The sequence below is a fragment of the Caenorhabditis remanei genome, chromosome X (genome assembly GCF_010183535.1).
Source record: "Caenorhabditis remanei strain PX506 chromosome X, whole genome shotgun sequence".
Taxonomy (NCBI): Eukaryota; Metazoa; Nematoda; class Chromadorea; order Rhabditida; family Rhabditidae; genus Caenorhabditis; species Caenorhabditis remanei.
This window is the reverse complement of record NC_071333.1, coordinates 15,995,147-16,015,990: the sequence shown is the minus strand read 5'-3', so window position 1 is coordinate 16,015,990 and position 20,844 is coordinate 15,995,147. Positions and strand designations below refer to the sequence as shown.

The following is a 20,844-nucleotide window of genomic DNA, read 5'->3' as shown; positions in this document are numbered from 1 at the left end:
TTAATGACGGAACCAGATCTAGAACCTTGCTCACAATCTCCTCACATTAGTTTTCTTTACATTTTCAACGTTCTTCGATCGTTCTCTTTTCAGACGAATCTACTTCTCAAAATGGCTCCTTGTCCAAATGTCAAGAAGGTTGAAAACACCTCCATGGAGACATCGGCCAACAAGGATGGGTGAGAAAGTAAGCTTCAAAATCAATTGGATCAGTTAGCCGTGACCATTTGGTCAAACTGGCGGAGCAACTTCAGGTTTGTTTTAATAATTATTTAGAAGCGAAATTTCAAAGCTGCCAACTGTTGTGTTGTCAGAAACAGTAATTTTTTACACTAATCGGTTGTTTTTCAGAAGTCGCATCCCGAAATATCACTCGAGAGAGCACTCCATCAAATCACAACACCAGGAATCCTTGAAAAAAGAAACCAAAAATAGCAAAGAAGAAAAATGGGTTCTCTGCAAGAACCGATCGCATAATGGCCAAGAAGGATTGAAAAACGGATCTTCAAAGCCAATCAGACAATGAAGAGAAATTGGCCAACCGGCGTTCCGATTGGTGGTTCGTTTTAATAATTATTTTTTAATACTTATTTTTTCTTTGCAGACTGTAAGTTTGGAACACATGTTTGCTCCAAGAACCAATCGTCCCACATTAGCCAACAGGAATAATCGGTGGAATTAGACAATGGAATGAAATCAGACAGTCATAAGAAATAAACTTGTGGTTCGTTTTTATAATTATTCAGTAGCAAAGTCTCAACACTCGCTGCCAACTTCTGTGTTGTCAGTTATTTTGTAAACTAATTGCCTGTTTTTTAGAAGTCGCATCCCGAAATATCACTCGAGAGAGCGCTCCATCAAATCACAACGCAGGACGCGAAAAAGAAAAGGGATGAAGAAGCTACTGTTGCTGTGTTTAACAATGTGAATGTAGACAACAATCTTGAAGACTGTTTAAACAAACCCGATGAGGGACAGAACTTTGTTCAAAATGTTCCAGATATGGCCGGTAGTCTTGATGAAATAATGGAGATGGACATTTCCGATGAGGAGAAAGAGAGCAGGAGAGCAAGCCGACTCGGGAAAAAAAATTAACAACGTCAATATATGATAAGTTTATTGATGTTGTCTCCAATCTTGTTCCTATTCACACCCCCAAGTTTATCATCCGTCGCCCTAAACCACCCCACAATCTTATCCGTCAGCGTGCCCGTCTTCACCTCACCAGACTTATCAATCGTCCCAATTCCTCCCCCTATCTTATCCAACATTACCGTGATCCTTTCGTTATTCTATTTCTGTCAATAAATATTTATATAAATAATTCTAGCAACCAGAAAGAATAATTTTAGTGTAGTTAACTTCTTTTATTTATCAATGCCGTTTTCCACATCCACCTATCCCAGTCGTGCATCCCTCGTTGCCATCTATTTTCCCCATTTTAATTGTCATTTCAAAAATTCCCGACCCCTTTGAAGTGTCCTCCCTTGCCATGTTGCAATTATGAATAAACGAGATGATACAGTTCGGTGTTACTTTTCAGAATGGCTCCTTGCTCAAACGTAAAGAAGGTTGAAAACACTAACTTGAATTATTATTTTTTTGCGTGGCTCATGTATACCCCAGCTACATTCCGTTCGAAAAAAAGTATCTGTCAATGAAGTAGAGATGGATAACAGTAATCCGCCAACTTATGGTTCACTACGCCTAACACGAAAACTTCCTTCGTCGAGTCTTCCTGTGATCACATCTCTACTAATATATGATTTATATTTGTAGATTTACTTACAATGAACAAAAATTTTATAAAAATTTAGATTTCAAGGCCGCAATAATATATAGAGACAATCACATTCTCGGCCACAAGCAGAGAGTTCCCAACATACAGTTAACACGTGTTTCCCCACCATCTTGTTTTGTCGTCGTCCCCGAGTGCAGGCAGCTATTCCCGAATCTCTTTAGAGAAGACGACCGGCGCTCGCAGATGCATTAGGAGTTAGAGAGATATTTTCCTATCACCCCTTCGGCGTGTGTATGTTTGGATTGTAGTGGAGGAGTAGCCGACTTGGTAGACTTTTGGAAAGAAAACAAAAAATTATGAAGGAGGGGGGACACCAAACTCGTGATGGAAAAATGGATAGCCGTGACTCTCTATTCATGAATCATTGACATTAACATCGAGATAGCACAGATTTTTGAATGATTACAGTTTATTGGTACTTACAAGAAGTGATAAAAAAAGCAGAGACAGAATTCAATTAAAAAGTTCGATGAAAATTTGCATCATATTGAACAACTCATCGAAGAAGATGTCCACGAGTTGTCTTGCCGCTTCGGATGCCGGGTGCTCTCTAACTTGGATCACAGCCATGGCGATGTCCTCCACGTAGTCCAACAACGCCTGATACTCCTCGAGCCCGTTGATACGATCCGCCTGTAAAACCTCGTTTTTGCGTTGTGAACTCTTTTAGCAGAATTAAACATACGAGAAGAATGCGGTAGTGTCAGATGGTATTGACGGTGTGTTGAAGAACAGCCTTGAAAAACTCTGGTTGTTATGAAAAGACATATCTAAGTTTCTTACCCGCTCAAAATCAGTGACGTTGGTGTTTGGGAGGTTTTGCTCGGCCATTTCTTGCGAGAAAGAGGAACACAACTGAATCTGTAAACTCCAGCTATTTTATTCGAACAGATTACTTTTAAGACAGGGAAACAGAAAATGAAAGATGAAGTGCCTCTAGGAAAGTGCCAGGTTTGGAGAAAGACCATCTGCCGAAGCTGTGGCGCACTGAACAGAAAATGGGGCGGAGTTTGAATTGCTGGTACGCAAACGCCTGCGGACTTGTACGCTGCATCGATCTTTTTCTTCCGATGACTCACTGCATAGATTGTTGGGTGCCTTTTTCTTTGTTTATGTTCTAGAAAAATGATAATTTCGTTTCTGTTGTAGTTCATGAGCATCGACAATTTATTGGGATAAAAGGAAGAAGGAGAGAACAATCGTGATCTGGCCCCATTTTGAATAAGACCAACAGGTTCGTAAGGCACTGGGATTTCAAGTTGTAAAAATAATATTTTTTGGTAAATTCTAGGAATCTAACCTGCTACAAGTCGAACAAACGTACAGTTTTCGAAATTATCTGCATTTCTATTTCTTTTTATGATCTCGAGTTTCAAACAAGTTGCGATCTTTCCTATGTCATCTATGGTCGGTCTGGATTCCAGGTGTGTAGCTAGTACTTCAAATAGGAATCTGATCCACCCATTTTAGTCCAATTTCATTTCGGAATTTACCAACATTAGGCGTAGACTACACATGAAAAAGTCTGTGTCTCCTCTCCATAATGTGAATGTGCATATCTAATCTCAACATACTCCATTCATTAGTACAGACTGACCAGCCATTCTTCCAACTTCTCTCCACTCTCTTCACTGTTTTTAGGTATCACGCCTGCCCTCTTTCCCTTTTCCTTCCCATTTCACTGAATTACTCTCATCATCAAATTTCGATATATTTTCACTTTTTTGTTGTTTTAGGCAAAATGATGGAGCACCCACTCACCAAGGATATCAAGTCAAACACCAACGTTGAACTTCAGATTCAGTTGCTGTTGGCCGAGGAGCAAAGAGAGCGACTTCAACGAGAATTGTCGCAAGTTGCAGAGGAGTTACGTCGTCGTCGTGAGGAAGCAGAGGAGGCACGTCAGATGATTGAGCGGATGATTATTCGGGATGTAAGATCTTGGTGTTCAGTTGCATCTTCAATGTTTTCTTTTTCCAGAACAACGAAGACCACTTCGAGCAACCAGCGGCAGAAGAAGTTCAAACGGAGGAGCCAATGGACGAAGGAGGTGATCAACCAGACGAAACTCCAGACAGAAACAACAACGAATGACCAACTCCATGTCCCTACAGACTTTCCTCCACTCTATGTTATATATCGACTAACTAATCACGCCTACTCTCTGCCTGTTTACCTCTTCTCCCCCCCCCCTTTCATCTCACTTTATCAGCTGATTTCAATTATCACCCCAGCTCACCCTGTCCCTCCCTCTCATGACAACCTCACACCGGCGTATTTTTCATCCGAATGCTGTTTTTGGAAACTATAGCTCCTCCCACTTTTCTCACACAACCTCTATATTTTTCTTCCAAATTTTGAATAAAGCAGACACCAGCGTAGTAATTTTTGATTTTTTCAACTCATGGTCTATGAGTTTGTTTACGAGTGGACAGATCCCTCCGTCATTGAACTCAAAATCTTTGCTCTTTAGGGTGGCTGAGTTTCATGGCGAGTCTGACGAATTAGTTAAACTAGACCATAATAAACTTTGAAGAGCTTGATGTGAGTTAGACACGAATTTTCAATTTTTCGATAACAAAACATGTGACCTAACTCAAAATTCTCCAAAATGGAATAATTTTGCCACTACAATTTTATTCGATTTTTATCAGATTGTCACCAGATTAAATCTCATTTCTCTTTTGTCCTCGTCAGTACTTGTCTTTTCTGATTTTTCAGTTTTCTCTCCTTTTTCTTAGAAAAAAGTGTTACTACACCTTCTCTTATCCGTATAACATCCGTTTTTGATTCTTCATTTTTTCCATTCAAGTATTTAGTTAATTTCATCCGGATTTTCAGAGAAAAACAAGCATTTGGAAAATGGTTCTTCCATTCCACACATCCAAGATTGTAATTCCCTCATTGGAATATATGATTGTGATCCCAAAACTATTTTTTCAGGATGATTGGTCAATAACAATACCAAACAAGAGCGAAACACAGAATAACGCCTTACATATGTCGGAAAAAGTCATGAAGGATCATTCGAGGACACCACACCTAGTAACACATCCTTATTTGGTGAGTTTCAGAATATACCTTTTTCATTTCTTCATTTTCATTTCCAGAAGAAAAACTCAAAAGGCCAAAGCGCGGAAGCAGAGAGTGGACGAATTCACGATGTTGGTCAGTCTTCTGCAACGCTCTTTGGTACAGTACCCTCAACATCGCCATCTGGAACAGTACCAACTGCAACGCCCTTTGGTAGAGTACTCTCAGCACCGCCCATTGCTACAGAACCACCTACACCGCCCTTTGGAACTGTACCACCTACAACGCCTCTTGCAACAATACCACCTAACGGGTTTATTTCCAATTTTCTGCATTACAACCAAATTATGCAAAATTTCGCTAATAATGGACTGGCAGCCAACATTTTGGTAAGAACATTTAAGTTTGGATACAAAGTTATATTCATATTTTTCAGAGTACTTTCCAAGTTCCACCAGCCACGCCTTTCTCTTTTTCATCAAGTGATTTGCCGACAACAGTTAGTTTTCATAATTACCAAACTAACGATTCTAAATTAACAAAATTTCAGAGCAACACTCCTTTGCAAGAGACTCCAAATCTAATGGATGGGAATCCGGAAATTCTCGAACAAATCAACGAATTATTGACAAAAAGTATTTTGGAATATCAGAAAACACTTTAATATTTTGAAATGTTGAAGTTCTGTTCTTTGTTTGTGAATATCTGTTTCTCTACCTATTAATAAATTGATTATCCAATCATCTATCTTTTTAATAAATCCTCACATATCCACTTCCTATCGTATGGTATTTGGAACCAATAACACTTACAATGGCTATCACCTCTACTGGAAAATTTGAAACCAATGTTAGGATATATCGAGGATTGGCTGACTAGTAAGTTTCGTGAATTCTTTTAAAGGTGTTTGGAATATCACCGAGAGAACTGACAACTGTAATTTTTAAACATTTTTCAAACACTCTTTTCTTCTTTTCTGATTTCTGATCATGGTGAAAACAAAATACACGCATGTAAGTGAAATTAGGTCCCAGAAGAAAAATCCACGTTATATTATCTTGTGATATGCATATTCATTAGTGTAGATTGTTTATCTCACATCACATTTGTCTTACAATTCTTTTTTTGTATTTTAATCTTCGCTTTCAGAGTATTCTCCTCAGATATCCGTCTTCTATTTCAAATTGAGAAGATTTGTTTATGAAATTGTAGTGATAAAAAGAAAATGTTAAATTTGCTCGTCCCGGAGACGGGTAAAATCAATAATGGCTTGGAAAAAATCCCAATAAAGGGAGTTTCTCTTATGTAGTCTCTGAGATACTTTATTTTTTGTGTTCGAAAAAAGATTTGGAAACTGAAAATTGGATATATCGTTAACTGACACTACAAAAATGGGATATGATACTCGAAATAAGAATGTAGGATGAAAAGGGCACCGTTATCAGCTGAGCAACAAATACAGAAAAAAACAATTGTAGAGATTTTGCAAGATGTCGACAACCAACCTCATTTGCATGCAAAAACCGTTCATTTTTGTCAGCAAACACATCCAACGCTGTCATTCTGAGCTGTTCTCTCTATCTCTAGCGCCCCCACCGAAGAAGATAGTGTTGGCGTGGAGAGAGTAACGGTTTGTGTGGCGCACGGGTCCTGCCTTCACAATTCGAAACAATGTTCTCCTTCTCTCTCCCACTATATTTCTTGAAAATGGTCGAACGTGATCAGTTTTATCTTGATCGAAATACGTTTTGGTTTTGCAAATTATAGATTGTGACGGTGAGAGTATTTCGCCGCAACACGGCAACATTAAATGGCAACTTTCGGTTAAACTGATCATCATTACAATCATAATTTTGTTGGCCGTCCCGTCTTATATAGAGTTTTCTCCCCTCCACGGTTTTCTATTTCTCTTATTATCTATCTGTCAACCTTAATCTCTCAAAATGATCTTATACCACTTTCACTTTCTCTCTTTTCAGGTAGTATGAAGGAAGACCTGCCACATAACGAAGAATGTGTCGAGAGAGTGGCGGGTAACGATATGCCAAACAATCGTGTTTGGTTTGATGTGGAGCCGGAGAGAAACGTGGCCGCGGATATCAATGCTAATTTTGTGCTCAACATTGTATTCCAAAACCGGCGAGAAGCTGCTGAGCAAGCTCGGGATGAGAACCGCGGAGAGGTAATACATTTTTCATTCTTTGGTGACTCATTGGAAAGTGTTTTTGGAATTTAGTGACTATTGTTATTTGTTTCAGAATTTGAACGAAACCGCAAACAACAATGATCATCAAGCTGTTGAGGACAGGGAGGAGGAGGAGGAGCCAAGAGATTTTGAAGAAAATGATCACGATGGAGATGGACGTGGCCGTGTACCGGACAACAATTAAGATCTCACTGTTAAGAGCTTTTTCAATTCTTGCCGGTGTTTGTTTTTTTTTCATTTTGGGATTGTTTTCTTTTTCTCATCAAGCTTTTAATTAGTTTTTATCTCATGTAAGAATATAATTATTATATTCAAAATGACCTCCGCTTGAATAAATCTATAGTATTAAAGTGTTCTGCATTCTGTTTCAATCATTTGCACGTCTTTCGAAGATTAAAGACGTTTTCTGGACAGATAGTGTGAAGATAGATTTGGTAAAGTCAAAGTTTGAAAAATGTTACGTCACTTTTTGTAACAAGCTGTTCATATTCTTGTATTATCGAAAACACTCGAAAAAGACATGCCGAAATGTCCTGCAGATGCCAATTTTTGTTTTTATCGTGAGAATAAACGTACTTGTGGTGCTCTATTTCCGCTTCGAGAGATTTGTTTTAAACCCTGTGGTTTCTAGTTTTGGTTTTTCAGGTATTCTGATAATCTTTCATCTTTCCTTCAACATCTCCGTTTCTTTTTTTTGAAAAACCTTCTTTGAGCAAAGAAAAGTTATAAAAGAGTGCACGATGTCACAAAAAATATGAGAAAGTTTTGAAAGCAGCTATCATTTTTAACTTTCTGATCACTTTTTATGCTTGCGACTAAAAAAGAAGTATACTTGTATCCAACTTTCTCAATACAACATATGTATCATCTTTATGAAATCTTTACCCAGATAAAAACGATACACCGGGGTCACCCAGCTGTCGATTATCCCAACTACTCATGTAATAGTTGCACTCTCCACTTTTTTTTCTTTTCATAAACATTAGAACAAATCCCTCGTGAATTTCCTTATTGTTTTTTGTTTTACCTCTTCCTTTTATATTTCTTCAAACAGTTTTCTTGTCTTGCTTTGAATGATAATGTACTCTATATTCTTTCAAAAATATTTCATTTTCAAGTTCAGAAATGGCTGATCAAATTAATCCAACCCAAGACGAAGGAATTGCAACTCTCCGACAAGCAATTTTGGAGAGCAACCGAGTTATCACCGAGACAGTTGAAGATCTTCGTTATGTGAGTGACAATCTGGAAGCTGGTGCCCGCTCAGAAGAATTGGATAGACTCGTACTAGACTTCCAAGAGTTCCTTGAAGAAGTGAATGGAGTGAAACAAGATTTGGAAGACTATCTTGCCAATGTTCTTCAAAATCTCAATATCCAAGATGTAAGTTGCTTTTTTTCAGTGAAAAAGCTCAATTGTGAAGGACGCTTTTTTTTAGAATCTCAACAACAACAACGACCAAGACAACGCAGGAAGAGAGGGAAATAATGAAGAGTTGGTGGGAGAGGAGCCATCAAACCAGGGTTGATTATTTTATCAATTAACGTTTTTTCGTTTTTCTTACCATTCAATAACTTTTGGTCTTTTACAAAATTCTATTTTCTAATCAAATTCCTCAACGAATAAAAATGAAATTAATAATAAATACATTACAGTCAAATTAACTATTTGCATATATATCACATTTCACATAGCTCATTAAGAGAGTACAGTGATATTTTCCATTTTACCATTGCGAACCACATTCAATTTCAAAAGGAACTAGCGGCCACCTCTGTCATCGATAGTGCCATTTCTTTGCGTCACTCTTTTTCAAATGTTTTTTTCCCATTCTGCGCAATCGACACCTCCCCTGTGCACTTTCAACTTTTTTTCCGTTTTTCTTTTCCGTGTCGTCTTCATTTTCTTATCTAATGCGAGTTTAAAAGAATCTAATTATTTTCTTAACAGCGTTAATGGGAGAAATTCGCAACGTTCCGAAGATAGATATTGATACAGTTGGAGTAATAGATGCATTAATGGAAAACGATCGTCTGAATGAGGAGCTTGCGGAACTCATCTTGGAGAGAGAACGTGCCATCGCACTGTACAATGCCGCTTTGGACCGCTTGGTGCATATTCAGGACGATTTCGAAAACTTACAAATCGATGCGGTAGAAGACTCTGAAAATGAAGTTGAGGACTCCGAAAATAAAGATGATGACTCTGAAAACGAAATTGAGGTAAGTGTCTTTTAATCTAATTGTTTAATCTAATGGCTCTATTACAGTTTAGATGTCCTTTGAAAACTCAAACGTCCCTTAAAACACTTAGACGTCCCTTGAAACACTTGAACGTCTTTTCAAACTCTAATTTTTTTAAAACGTCCTTTCAAAAGTTTAGACGTCCCATAAAATGTTTAGACGTCTCTTGAAATCCCAAAATATAGTTCTGAAGATTTAAGCGTCCTAAAAAACATTTAGACGTCCCAAAAAACATTTAGACGTCCCAAAAAACATTTAAACGTCCCAAAAAATGTTTAGACGTCCCTTGAACACTTTCAGTGGCTCTTAGTGTTGAAGGGACGTCTAAACATTTTTGGGACGTTTAAATGTTTTTTGGGACGTCTAAATGTTTTTTGAGACGTCTAATTATTTAAAACCAAATTTTCAGACTTCGAGGGACGTCTTAATATTTAATGGGACGTCTAAACATTTTTGGGACGTCTTAATGTTTTTTTGGACGTTTAAACATTTTTGAACATATTTGGGATCCGAAAGGACGTTTAAATGTTTCAAAGGACGTCTAAGTGTTTTAAGGGACGTCTAAGTGTTTTTTGGGACGTTCAAGTTTTCAAAGGACATCTAAACTGTATTTGAGTAAATCTAATTGTATCACTGCTGTATTTAAATGTGATTGATTTGTGCTTTGAAGTTGTTATAACCATGTTTATATTAGGTTTGCGATCGCCAGACACAAACTATTGATAGTCAGGAAGATAATGTCATTGTACAGGAGGATACTACTGATGACAAGGAAAAGAATGAGGAGTAGAAACATTCTGTTTAGGAAATATTAGCATTTGTATATTTCCATCGTTATACTTGTTTCTTCTCATTCAAAAATAAACTTTATTAACTCACTCCATCATTTTCTCATAAATTATATGTTCGTCTCATATTGCCAAAGGGTGTGTAGCTGAGAGAATTGTTTTCAAACCATCGTCATGTTTTAAGTTCAAAGAGAAGAGAAGCGCGATATTGTTTCTTGTCACTCTTGATGTTTTCAAATACTAAAGGTCACTTTCTCGTCCTCCAATAAACAACATTTTGGCGGGATATTACCCTTTTGGCCTTCATTTTTAAATAAACTTACTAGAAGATTTGAATTTTTGTAATACGTTAGTTGAATAAAATAGAAGAGAAGATTGGAAAAGAAGATTTACTGGGTAACTTGATGAACAGTATTAACGATAGAACAAATTAGAACAAAAAATTGAGATCAAAGTTTTGAATCATTTGAATCATTTCGCGTACAAGTTCCTCCCCACTTGGAGTGTACGGACTATTTCCGAGGACGGTGATAACAAGCAGCTGCTCGCCAATAAAAACCAACTCCCCGTAACGCTCGAGGTGAGTGAAGCGGCTTCTTTGCTTCAAAAAGGATTATGTCAGATATAGAAAATTTGCGAATAAAAATAATCAGTTAGGACACAATTTCTGAAGTTTGAGTTACTAAAAATGTTTCAAATTGAAACTTACAAATAAATACATCTGATGGTTGTGAAGATGGAGCAGGGTACGGATCTCATACTGTAAAAATGTTTCATTTTTATTTATTTCCGGCTGTATTTAGCTTACCAACTCATATCTGCTCAAGTTACGACGTGGAGAGGAACGATTGGGGGGACGGCGCTGATTCATTTTTGACAACCTAAAAAATAACTTAATTAGTCGTTACAATTTTCAGAAAAATAATTACCGTATTTATTAGTGCACAACAGGATTGAACACAAGTAATGAGACGAGGTGAGAAACAAATGCCGGAGGAGATGATGAAATGAAACTGTGGGGGGGGGGGGGGGCGAAAAAACGCAGGCGTTCTCCATCAGCTTGTTTCGAAGCGTTGGAACGCGGTGGCACGAACACATTTTGCTGACTGTATTATGACTCATAGCCAATCAGGTGAATGTTTTCTCCAAGTGGTGGCCAGAGGAAAACAGAACCACAAAATGCTCATTTGCTAGTAGAAGAACTAATACATTTTAGTCTGAAAATGACACCACCTTGGATACATCTTGGCATTTCCTTATTGAGCCGCACAAGGGAAATATCCATCCGATCAAAATGAAAATTCTAACAAGGGATGTTTTAGAGACGCGGCTTTCAAAAACGATCTATAAGATTGATTGTAGGTACTTTCGACAGCGAGGAGTCCATTTTTGCTATCAAAACCGGCTAAATGTATCTATGAGCCGGGTTGTGAGCTGTCAAACTTTTTATATGACTAAGCTTTTTCATATGGAATTCCAGATCGGCAAATAGTATACCCAAAGATTTTCTTATTTTTAACGTACGAGCACAAATGAACCGCTGAAAACACACATTTAAAACTGCGCGATAGCGTATATGTTGCGGATTTGAGATTCCATATCAAAAAACTTAACCATATGAAAAGTTTGAGAGCTCATAACAGAAATAAACTCACTGTAGACGGAAGTACCTATAACCAAATTTAAAGATAGTTAGAAAGCCGCGCCCCCCAAAGACTTTCCTTGTTAAACAATTTAAGCCAACAACATCATTCTTATCAATGCTTTTTACAACCAAGTGTTGTACTCATATCCTTTCACCTTTTTACAAAGTTCTAGCTCTCTATATTTTTCAGTTTTTCAGTTAGATTTCAAATTTTTCAGCATCTCCTGATTGAGACACACAAATGAGCTATCAATCAGATCAATTTCAAAAGTTCAACTACGTAAACCCTATATCCCAACCTACAAAAGATGCATAGGTACAATAAGAGTGTCTACGCACTCCTCGCATAATACAAATTTTTCCTTGTGTCTGATATCGGATTTGTGGTGACACGAAGTATAAAATCCTTATTTTAATCCCCGCCTTCTTCACTTTTAGCTCAGACGCTCATAGTCTCAGCGACTAGACATTTCTTCCAATCGACTATATTAATCTTATGGCTACCTGGATTCTTATTTCACTGCAGATACATCTTTCTCACAACTATTAGATGATTAGAAGAGTCTCAACTAACCAAGTCAAGTGTTGAGACCGTCTAATTATCTAATAGGTGGATCAGAAAAAAGACACTAATTTAAAGGTCATGGTGAGTTGAAGAAAGACAATTCAATAGGTAAAGAAGAATTCAGCGTTGTTCGAGATGAGGCATGTTTGGTCTGAAATTATTAGGAAATAATGGTCTGGAAAATTAAAACTCAGAATTTCGATAATCGCAGGCAAAGATTATCCGGAAGTGAAGGTATTTTTTGGTGGTTGTAGAAGTTTTGAGTATCGGTAGCTGACCATTTAATGTTGAGGCAGAACTTTACGCATTTCGATGACTATTACGGTCACGATTCCCTTATTGAGACACGCGAAAGAACTATCGATCCGATCAATTGCAAAAATCAAAAAACGTATTCCCTATATCCCAATCTATAAAACGTACACAAGTACAATAGGAGCGTCTACGTACTTCTCGGATAATACAATTTTTCGTTGCGTCTGATATCGGCTTTGTGGTGTCACGAGGTATGAAATTCTTATTTTAATCCTCGCCTTCTTCACTTTTCGCTCAGACGCTCATAGTCTCAGCGACTACACATTTCTTCCAATCGACTATTGTATTAATCTTAGGGCTACCTGGATTCCTATTTCACTGTAGATACATTTTTCTCGCAACTATTAGATAATTAGAAGAGTCTCAACTAACAAAGTAAACTGTTGAGACCGTCTAATTATCTAATAGATGTATCAGGAAAGTGACTTCAGTCTGAAGGTCAGGTGAGTTAAAAAATTACGATTCATTAACAAAAAATTCAGGCGCATACAAACGGGAAGAAAACCAAATCTAAGGTTAAAGGCAATACAGGATTTCAAAAATTAGATATAAGAAAGAGGAGTTGAAATTATATCATCACCATTCTTCTGATGTTTGCGAGAACACAGAAGGGTTTCGTCTCTCGAAATCCGACATTTTCGGTCTGAAATTATCAGAAAATGAGGGTCTGAAAAAATAAAACTCTGAATTTTCACGCTTACATGTGGAGTTCCAGAAGTGATGGTATATGTTTAGTGTTTGAAGACGAGTTTGATGTCGAGGCAGCATTTTGAGAGGAGTGAGGTTGAGTTGTCCAATGTCTCTTACGTCCACAAGTTCTCCACTCTGATTTGATGGGTCTTATATAAACATTCTCTCGTTCCGTTATAATTTTTTTGAAACCGCGATGATCTTTCTCCCTGATGAGATCATATATTGCTGGCACTCGGCCACACACGATTTCACTTGTCATGTATCTAATTACTTTCGACTTCAAGGAAGGTTCATATACTTTGTACCAATCCTCTCCCATATTATCCGCCGTGATGTCACACATTTTTTGTCTATGACTGATACCAGCGATTTTGAGACACGCTGCAGCAATGGTTGGGGAGGAGAATCGTACTGACCAGTTACTGAACAACAGCCTGAAACGATTAATAATTAAAAGTATAGGGATGTGGAACTTACATTTCAGTCGCCAGAAAATACGCAGATTTCACAACCTCCACGTTTTGACCACTACCTTGATCGATTTCTCCCATTATTTTGAGAATAAAGTAGTGAGGTAGTTGGATATTCAAGTCGAATCCTGCAAATGAAAATGTGTCTCTCACCTAATTATATTACCCACCTAAAGTTTTCAACAATAAAGCTTCCAATAAGATCACCAGACTTTTCAACTGCTGCAATCCCTCGTCTGTCGGTTGTTTCGAAGGATACTTATGATTCCACACGATTTTCACAATATTCAGCAGAGGGGTTCGGTACAATTCTGGTTTACACGTCACCAGAACACTCGCTGCTGCAACGTCAATCGGATCGCATTTTTTCAGAGATTGAATAGTGTAGAAACGGTGGAAGAAGTAAGCAGCGGTAGAAATCAAGCGACTAAAAATGAATTTTTTGTGTGATTGATTGAATACAAAATGAAGAGCGTACGTTTCATCGATTCCCTCCATGACTTTTTTGGTAGCATTGAAAATGAACTCGCATCCTTCTCTTTTCTTCAAACGCTCCAGTTGGAAAGAGATCCCGTCCAGTTGACTTGGACTGTTGTTGATCAGCTAATAATTTTTAACAATTATTGAACGCAAACTTGTGGTATGTATCTTGCCCTCTCAGCTCCTGGGCCGATTTACTCCAATTTGTACTAAGAGATCAGAAATTCCTGTGAGCGGATGCTTGTCTAATTTTTTAGTCAGAACAGTTGTAGACTAGGTTATTAACATGTAGATCAAAAAACGGGATTTTCAAAACATTTTGTGGTTTTCATTTTTAAAGAAGGAAAATAGAGTATCACGGGGTTATTCAATGCTTTTGTGTTATTGGGTTCATATCTAAAGCTCATATCTAAATAATCTTGAATTTTATCGCTAATGTAGCCAGTACACCGTCTGGTAGTATTTTTTGAAGATCACATCACAATATCTTCAACAAAAACTAACTTACGTCTTCCTCGTCATGAAGCCAATTTGTCTTGATTAGTTTCGATCTGGCACTGTCGTCCACATCTGATTCACCGTTTTGTGGCATGTTAGGATAACTAAAAATAAGGAAGGTGAGTGTTGAGAAGGAGAAAAATGTCTACGAATGAAGAATACGAAGAAAATATAATAATGGTGCGTGAGAATGGGCTCGATAATGTCCTTTCGGATCTCGATAAAAACGTCTGTGGACCCTGTTTCTATGGCTGCACACGCCCATTTTATGATGAATTCAGAATCGAAAACGGAAAGAGCAATTGCATGAAGAACAACTGGGGAACAAATCTTCTAGAGCAGAAAAAACACCTAGAAAAGGACATTTTCGAAAAAAAACGAAAAAATGGAGTTAGAAGCGGATTAAAATATGAACCAGTCTATCTGTCTTACAAATGTATTTTAAACGAAGTACAGATTACTCATGCAAAAAAAAATCAAAAAAATCACTGACGTAACGACGGGGAGCTCTAACTTCAGTAGCAGTAATGGAAACTGATGTCCCAAAAAGAACAATTGTTCCATCTGTTCAATTTCCAAACGTTTTTCATGATAAAATTTGTTTGAATATTACTCTTACCAGCAAACGCAAAAATTTGAAGACTCATATTTTTTTGAGTTTGAGGAAGAAATTTTCATGAAAAAAAAACATAAAACCATCAACTTGATTAGTTCTTTGCAAAATAATTCTGCCGGCGCGTCTTCGCTTAAGGAATAATAGATGAGTTCAAAATAAGACAACATAAAATTTTGTAGGACTCCCAGTCAAATAATATATATTTCAAATATCGAATGACCTCCAGAGTCAGAGAAAACGAATTAAAAAAATGAATGTTACCGTGATTCAATATAATTGGAATGTGTGCACCAAAACCTCTCATTTCCAGATTTGCTGGAAAAAAGAGTCCGGAAATGAGAAAACCACTAGATTGATGACGTTTCACTATATATGTCTATAAATCACTTCTAGGTTAGATATTCCGAAGAATATATAAATCAGGTTTGTACTGCTGAACTCACTCGGTTAAAAGATTGCGTTGAGATTCATATTCAGATTTCGGTCTCTCCAGAAAAGGTTTGGTTTTTCGGTTTCATTTCCAAAACCGCTATTAAAAGCGCCTCTGCCATACCACGTTAACCCAACAAAAAATCCGAACACCCTCTTCGTACTTTTCCATTATTCTTATTTTGGTGAAAGGGCATCTTCCCATCTGCGAGATGCCCATCTTACCCACATTGACTCATTTATCTTTTTCTCCCTTTTTTGCTCCAAGCTCATTTCTCTCAGCTCTCAATTCATCTTGCTCTCCAAAAGAACGCCGTCACTTTTTTTGCTTTTTCTTCTTTTTCTCTAGATTTTCAGAGAGTGTTCTTTTCTTACTGAATAAGGAAACAAGTGCCAATTTGATACATCGGTCAAAGAAAAGAGAATAGTGAAAAAAAAGGGTTTATATGAGTCTGGATAGAACACAATTTGGTATAGGAAACACAAACGAAAGAGCCTCTTTTTCTCCGTTCTTTTCAACAAGACAAGTGCATTTTTTCCTTTTTTAGATGTTGTGTCCTTTTAGATCTTCTCCTCTTTTAGATATCTTCTTCTTGTCGATTTCAAATTTTGTACCTGGAAACGTCACATCTTTTTAACCTCAATGTCATACAGCGTTCTTCACTTTACATTATAAATTTGAAGGAAATGCACAAAGATGGGGAGGATTAGTGCAGCGGATTATAAAAAGTCTAACGAAAAATGCGCATCCGTCTGAGAATTTTGAACAGCGTACTCCACCTTCTCAAACTCAAAAAAGTACTAATTCGTTAAAATACTGAATGTCTTTTTCATTTTCCTGTTCCAGTTCTTTAGTTTCTTTTTTTGGGTTGAATATTTTATAAGCGTACTTGTCTGGGAACTTTGTTTGAAGAGTCTTGCAAGTTTCTTACTTCCTGAATTGTTACTTCCTAATATAGCCGACTTGCCAAAACTACATTTTCCAGATACCCATTTCCTTCGAATCTCGAAAAAATTCACTGAATTCTCAAAGATGTCGGATTTCATGATTGCAAGTTTTTCAAAGCTACTCCTTCATCCCATTCCATTTTCCTTTTTTAGCAGTACATTACTCGCTTCAAAGTGCGTTTCGAAAGGGAAATCGACGATCTCACTCACAATCCATTGTCATCGTCTGCTCTTAATGAGCTGCAATTGACCAGGGCTCGTCGTGTCGTGAATGCATCGAAGGTCATTCTGGGAATGGGACCGCACGCTGTCCATATTGTAAGTGTCTGGCATGAGAAAAAAATAGAATAGAGTTGGTTGAAACATACAGTACCCTACATATTAGAAATATATATCTCTGTTTTTTCAAAGGAGGTGATGTAGGTGGATTTTAATACCAGATGTAGTTCACCTTTTAACAATTACAAACATTTTCTGATGCTCTAAACACATGGTGCTCACTGTATTCTCTTGTTGAAAATGTGAATATCTCAATTAATATATTTCAGGACCACAAAAAGTTCGAACTCTGGAGATCCATTCTTTTGCTCAACAACGTCTCTTATAACAAAACACAACGAGACATCAAAAACAAAGGACACATTTTATCTGATCCAGCTCTGCAATTACCATCGAAGGGAATCCGTCATCGTTGAAATTATTTGTAAATAACCTGCCACAATACACCATCATAACAATTTATTTATTTATATGAATTTCTGGAACAAACCAATAAAAAGTATATATTCTATGAAATAAACTCACCACAAGATTCTCAAACAAAAAGGAATGGGCCGAACCGGGGATTGAACCCGGGACCTCTCGCACCCAAAGCGAGAATCATACCACTAGACCATTCGGCCGCGATTGGCTTCTTCAGACATTCAAATAAAGAATAACGCGGGAAACCCTTTTGTTCAGTTTTCCGCGCGGTGGCGCCCGTTCTGTTGACGCGTCTTGGGTTCCGCGCGGAAGGGTTATTGTGTAATAAGAGAACATGTTTCACTGGTGTTTTCTATGACAGATTCTGTGGCCGAATGGTCTAGTGGTATGATTCTCGCTTTGGGTGCGAGAGGTCCCGGGTTCAATCCCCGGTTCGGCCCATTCATTTTTTACTAGTTAACCTAGTATCAAGAAAGAACGATTACAATTGATGGGAACGGACGATATTTCTTTTTCATCACTTTTTTTGGTCTGTTATGTACACATATAACCTATTCTCTGTAAGAGTCGAACATGGTCACAGTAGGTAGGGGCGTACGGCCTGTATTGATGTTACAGATTAAAAATTGCATGTGCATATACATTAGGCCATCAGTGACCCATACCATAATTTTTGGGCCCGGGCTCTGAGTTACGGTAGTACGGTAGGTGCTCAAAGGTCAAAAAATTTATTTTTTTGTTTTTCATTTTTAAAAGCTGATTTTTTTCCAAAAAATATGCACAGTTAGTATATACTTTTCCCAAATTATCAGACTTGAACAACTTTTTTTCACCGAGTTCACACCAAAATACCCAAAATTTTGAGACATTTTGACAGAAAATCGAAATTTTCGATCCTTAAAAACCCCACGACAAAATTTTTGTTTTTCAAATAAAAATTCCAAATTCTTTGATTTAAAAATATATTCGTTCAAAACAACCTCTGAGCAGAAACCCAAAAGTGCGTCTGACTGAATGACAAAAAAATTTTTTAGACGAAAATCAAAAATTCTTTATTGATATCGTAAGATTGTGTTATACTGAACATTTTTTATACTGACACATTTTTACCAAACTAAGTCCATCTATGAGAAAATCATGTTCAAGATGAAAACAACGCAAAATTCCATTTTACACCACTCATCTAAAATATAAATTTTTTCAAGTTTTTTTTTAGTTTTAAAATTAGTTTTAATTAAGTGTTTGTAACAATGTGTTAAACACGATAAAGATGAGTTTTACATGAGTTCCTGTCTCACTGTAACATGTGATGAAATTTCCACGTATCCCTATACGTTCGAGTTTTCTACTGAAACAACATATTGACGAAATCAAGCAAACAAACTTATTTTATTGCTGGTTACAGAACATAAATCAAAAAATAAGAAAATTAAGGAAAATAACTTTCCTTTTGATGCGCAGTGCGAAACGAGAAATTTTGCGTTGGTTTCATCTTGAACATGATTTTCTCATAGATGGACTTAGTTTGGTAAAAAAGTGTCAGTACAAAAAATGTTCAGTATAACACGATCTTACGATATCAATAAAGAATTTTTGGTTTTCGTCTAAAAAATTTTTTTGTCATTCAGTCAGACGCACTTTTGGGTTTCTGCTCAGAGGTTGTTTTGAACGAATATATTTTTAAATCAAAGAATTTGCAATTCTTATTTGAAAAACAAAAGTTTTGTCGTGGGGTTTTTTTGAATAAGGATCGAAAATTTTGATTTTCTGTCAAAATGTCTCAAAATTTTGGGTATTTTGGTGTCAACTCGGTGAAAAAAAGTTGTTCAAGTCTGATAATTTGGGAAAAGTATATACTAATTGTGCATATTTTGTTGGAAAAAAATCAGCTTTTAAAAATGAAAAACAAAAAAATAAATTTTTTGACCTTTGAGCACCTACCGTACTACCGTAGCCCGGAGCCGGGGCCCAAAAATTATGGTATGAGTCACTGATGGCCTGGTATACATTTTAATACAAAAATAAATCCCTAGTACCCACGTTGCTCGAGTCTTACAGAGAATAGGTTATATGCCTGTAATTATGGCAAAAAGGGATTGTTTTCCTACTGCCTTGGAAAAGTAATTTTGAGCAAACTACCCATTGGTCTGTACGCGTTGTTTAGATATTATGTATTCTCCTATTATGTTTTAATACTTTTTACTTATAGTTGGAGGTGGGCATGCAACAGTTGCTAATTAAATTTAGAGACGGGCATGGATGTTCAACATCTACAACGTTTCCACACACTTAACCGTATTTTTCTCTTTACACCCTACTAATTGGTTCTTCTATTGAGTAAGATTTACTAATATTAGTGTTCTGGTTTTAGAAACGTATTCATTTCGAATATACCACTTTGTCAATATTTTCATTTTCACGTCCCTTTTTATTGCTACGTTTCAAGAAATTGAAACAAGAGATTAGTAGAAAGTGAAGTGTCCTCGAGCGATAAAGAATTGATGAGCTTAATACAAAAAAGTCTGTCGGCTCGGCTCGGAAAACGAGAGTTTTCGGAAAAAAATTTGCAAAAGATAAGTGTAGATTAGTGAGAACATCTTAACCTAGCGGATTTCAGCTACGTCAAGACAAAACTTTCTTTCTCTCAAACTAATACAAAAAAGTTCTAGTGTTTTCCAGGTTTGCAGATTTGATTCAGCCATTTTACATATCACAATATATTACCGTCTTTTTTTGGGCCCTGTAGGTTAGGATTAGTCGTTAAAAGGGGGAGAAACAATCGTTGATAAAATGTTACATTAATAGAATATTAAGTGGTCACAAAGATATTTCAAAAGGAAATGGGCCGAACCGGGGATTGAACCCGGGACCTCTCGCACCCAAAGCGAGAATCATACCACTAGACCATTCGGCCGCAGAATCTATCAATGAAAACGCCATTGAATCATGTTTTCCTTTAGCGCAATAACCCTTCCGCGCGGAACCCAAGACGCGTCAATAGATCGGGCGCCACCGCGCGGAAACCTGAACAAAGGGGTTTCTTGCGCTTTTCTTTATTTTAATGTCTAAAGAACACAATCGTGGCCGAATGGTCTAGTGGTATGATTCTCGCTTTGGGTGCGAGAGGTCCCGGGTTCAATCCCCGGTTCGGCCCATTTTTTTTACTTGTGAAATTGATATGTAGGAAAAAAGATTGCCATTGATGTAAACAAGATCTTGTTAATATTCTGGATCACTTCTCTACGGTATGTGCTTTACCTCACTGTGCAGGTTTTGTTCTGCGATGCACACGTGTGCCTGTAATCATTCTTATATATAAAAGACAATTGGGCGTTGTCTGTCTGTCTGAGGCGCTGTCCGCAACGATTTTGGAAAGAGAAGAGAAACTAAGCCAGCGGGCAAAACCGAACTA

General features: G+C 37.2%; 8 protein-coding genes across 8 annotated transcripts; 6 read left to right on the top strand and 2 right to left on the bottom strand.

The window, feature by feature from the left end:
- Positions 1-111: 111 nt before the first annotated feature.
- GCK72_025204 (uncharacterized protein) lies at positions 112-526 on the top strand (the record flags this gene model as incomplete). Its single annotated transcript, XM_053736236.1, has 2 exons — positions 112-179; positions 352-526. The coding sequence occupies 2 exons, from the start codon at positions 112-114 to the stop codon at positions 524-526; spliced, it is 243 nt and encodes an 80-aa protein (XP_053579802.1).
- Positions 527-2,254: 1,728 nt separating this feature from the next.
- On the bottom strand, positions 2,255-2,632 carry GCK72_025203 (uncharacterized protein; the record flags this gene model as incomplete). Its single annotated transcript, XM_003093359.2, has 2 exons — positions 2,255-2,434; positions 2,585-2,632. 2 exons carry the CDS (start codon positions 2,630-2,632, stop codon positions 2,255-2,257), a joined length of 228 nt encoding a protein of 75 aa, XP_003093407.2.
- Positions 2,633-3,542: 910 nt separating this feature from the next.
- On the top strand, positions 3,543-3,895 carry GCK72_025202 (uncharacterized protein; the record flags this gene model as incomplete). The annotated part of the gene is made up of 2 exons (XM_003093329.2): positions 3,543-3,734; positions 3,782-3,895. The coding sequence occupies 2 exons, from the start codon at positions 3,543-3,545 to the stop codon at positions 3,893-3,895; spliced, it is 306 nt and encodes a 101-aa protein (XP_003093377.2).
- A 768-nt stretch (positions 3,896-4,663) lies between these two features.
- On the top strand, positions 4,664-7,224 carry GCK72_025201 (uncharacterized protein; the record flags this gene model as incomplete). Its single annotated transcript, XM_053736235.1, has 7 exons — positions 4,664-4,693; positions 4,745-4,864; positions 4,912-5,223; positions 5,271-5,333; positions 5,385-5,469; positions 6,814-7,016; positions 7,093-7,224. The coding sequence occupies 7 exons, from the start codon at positions 4,664-4,666 to the stop codon at positions 7,222-7,224; spliced, it is 945 nt and encodes a 314-aa protein (XP_053579801.1).
- A 941-nt stretch (positions 7,225-8,165) lies between these two features.
- GCK72_025200 (uncharacterized protein) lies at positions 8,166-8,568 on the top strand (the record flags this gene model as incomplete). Its single annotated transcript, XM_003093358.2, has 2 exons — positions 8,166-8,423; positions 8,479-8,568. The coding sequence occupies 2 exons, from the start codon at positions 8,166-8,168 to the stop codon at positions 8,566-8,568; spliced, it is 348 nt and encodes a 115-aa protein (XP_003093406.2).
- Positions 8,569-8,995: 427 nt separating this feature from the next.
- On the top strand, positions 8,996-10,073 carry GCK72_025199 (uncharacterized protein; the record flags this gene model as incomplete). Its single annotated transcript, XM_003093349.2, has 2 exons — positions 8,996-9,262; positions 9,978-10,073. 2 exons carry the CDS (start codon positions 8,996-8,998, stop codon positions 10,071-10,073), a joined length of 363 nt encoding a protein of 120 aa, XP_003093397.2.
- Positions 10,074-13,172: 3,099 nt separating this feature from the next.
- Positions 13,173-14,831, bottom strand: GCK72_025198 (uncharacterized protein; the record flags this gene model as incomplete). Its single annotated transcript, XM_053736234.1, has 6 exons — positions 13,173-13,239; positions 13,298-13,723; positions 13,767-13,887; positions 13,930-14,186; positions 14,238-14,362; positions 14,748-14,831. The coding sequence occupies 6 exons, from the start codon at positions 14,829-14,831 to the stop codon at positions 13,173-13,175; spliced, it is 1,080 nt and encodes a 359-aa protein (XP_053579800.1).
- Positions 14,832-16,523: 1,692 nt separating this feature from the next.
- GCK72_025197 (uncharacterized protein) lies at positions 16,524-17,425 on the top strand (the record flags this gene model as incomplete). The annotated part of the gene is made up of 3 exons (XM_003093333.2): positions 16,524-16,580; positions 16,884-17,048; positions 17,279-17,425. 3 exons carry the CDS (start codon positions 16,524-16,526, stop codon positions 17,423-17,425), a joined length of 369 nt encoding a protein of 122 aa, XP_003093381.2.
- Between the last annotated feature and the right edge of the window lie 3,419 nt (positions 17,426-20,844).